Here is a 1,730-nt window from a genome sequence, read left to right as displayed (position 1 = left end):
CCGCCTCTCACAGGCAGTTGTACCAAAGGTGTTGTGAGCTCCCCGCCTAAAAGGCAGTTGTTTCGAAGGTGTTGTGAGCTCCGCCTCTCACAGGTAGTTGAACCAAAGGTGTTGTGAGCTCCGCGCCTCACAGGCAATTTTACCAAGGGTGTTGTGAGCTCCACGCCTTACGTGCAATTGTCCCCAAGGCGCGGCACCTATCAGAGGTATGTTCTTGTAACAATTCGGTAACAATATAATTGCACACTACCTGGGAGAGCAATCAAAACACGTTGCCCGGCGTGTAACCAGTCCCGGGTAACAAGTGTTTACTCACTGTGCGCGGCTATAGATTGGCAAAATAATATAAAGCCAAATGCTTAATTCAAACATATACATGTGTTCTAGAAATGAATTTGGGCTGTACGACGTAGGGGAAGGTTTGCGTGAGTGTAAGGTGGTGGTGGCGCGCCAAAAGGTCGCCGGCTCCGGGTCGCCTTTTCCTTCTCGAAAACTCCGCGCCAAAGTCCGGGCGCACGGCGCGCCACGCGGCAAAGCGGGTACCCGGGCGGCGGGTACCCAAAAAACCAGACCGGAGCGGAGACAAAGCAGGGCAGTCGCGCAGTCCAGTCCAGCCCCCCCCCTCCCTGTCCCCCCGCTCCCCAACGTGGCGCGGAACAAAGTCTGCGATAACACCGCGAGATGGGTGAAGCGTGTGTCAGCCTTGAGCACCGGCCATCGCCGGCCTGGGGGGGGGGAGCGCGCCTCCACCGCGCCGGGACGCGACACGCATGCTTGCAGAGGTGAGACGTGTTATCGTGGTGGCCTGCCGGCCGGGCGTCGATAGCCAGCGGCACGGCTCAACGCCCGCGGGCCCCGGCCCCGGCCGACAGACAGACCGACGGACGGCCGCGCCGGGTGTGTACTCGTCGCCCGTCCGAATATTTGTACACGGGCGACAAAGCATTTACAACCGCCTGATGCCCGAGTCCACGCCAATACAATAGGTTCGCAACATGTGGCTAACTTTCGGGTCGTCCTCTCGAAGCTGAAATCCGGTCCCGATTTGCCAGCTTCGAGAGGGACATTACTGTACACTAATTGTAATTAAATACACATACTTGTGGTAGAATAGACGAGCGACTGCGACTCTCTGCTTTTCCCCACCCGATAGAGTATCTTTCCAATCAGCCTGTGCATCCCAGCCTCCCTCCCGGAGAACCAACTGGGAAAGATGAACAAGGGCCAAACTACGTTCTAGATCATCATCAGTCATCCCCTTCCTTTTCATATCCTCTACTGTGTCTGGATAGATTACTTGATCTCTCAAAGATCCGAGAGACATGTATGGCCTGTAAGAGAAGTTTAACTCTTCGTTAAATAATTTAAACAATTAAACACACCCAACATTTATTTACTTCAAATCATATTTGCCTTTGAGGAATGTAGAACATGGAGCAGTCTTTTGGTCGTTTTAGCTCACCAGCATATACAGGCCAAAGTCCACTAAGGATACGGAACATCGAAGACTTGCCGCAGCCATTTGGGCCTGTTATTAAGAGATGCATTCCTTGATTTATCACCAATGTCAGTGATGGAACTACAACATCACAGTTTGGTGTGACAACGGGCACATCAATAAGAGCGATGCTTCCATCTGTAGATTCAGTGATTTTGCCTGGAAGAAAAGGAAAGTTTTGGAAATGAGACACATAACATTTCATAATGAAGAAAATAAATATTCATTCTCT

General features: G+C 51.8%; 1 protein-coding gene across 1 annotated transcript in view; it reads right to left on the bottom strand.

Moving 5' to 3' along the window:
- LOC113209299 (ATP-binding cassette sub-family D member) overlaps positions 1-1,730 on the bottom strand; it is a 40,565-nt gene that overhangs the window by 7,340 nt on the left and 31,495 nt on the right. The window contains exons 7-8 of the mRNA XM_052275591.1: positions 1,414-1,657; positions 1,101-1,331 (exon numbers count right to left, since the gene is read on the bottom strand). Of these exons, the coding sequence (XP_052131551.1) occupies positions 1,101-1,331; positions 1,414-1,657 (475 nt within the window). The remainder of the gene's footprint in view (positions 1-1,100; positions 1,332-1,413; positions 1,658-1,730) is intronic.

This window comes from Frankliniella occidentalis, unplaced genomic scaffold (genome assembly GCF_000697945.3).
Source record: "Frankliniella occidentalis isolate FOCC.00 unplaced genomic scaffold, Focc_3.1 Scaffold679, whole genome shotgun sequence".
NCBI classification, from domain to species: domain Eukaryota; kingdom Metazoa; phylum Arthropoda; class Insecta; order Thysanoptera; family Thripidae; genus Frankliniella; species Frankliniella occidentalis.
The sequence above is the reverse complement of the archived record's forward strand: the minus strand, read 5'-3'. Positions and strand labels throughout refer to the sequence as shown.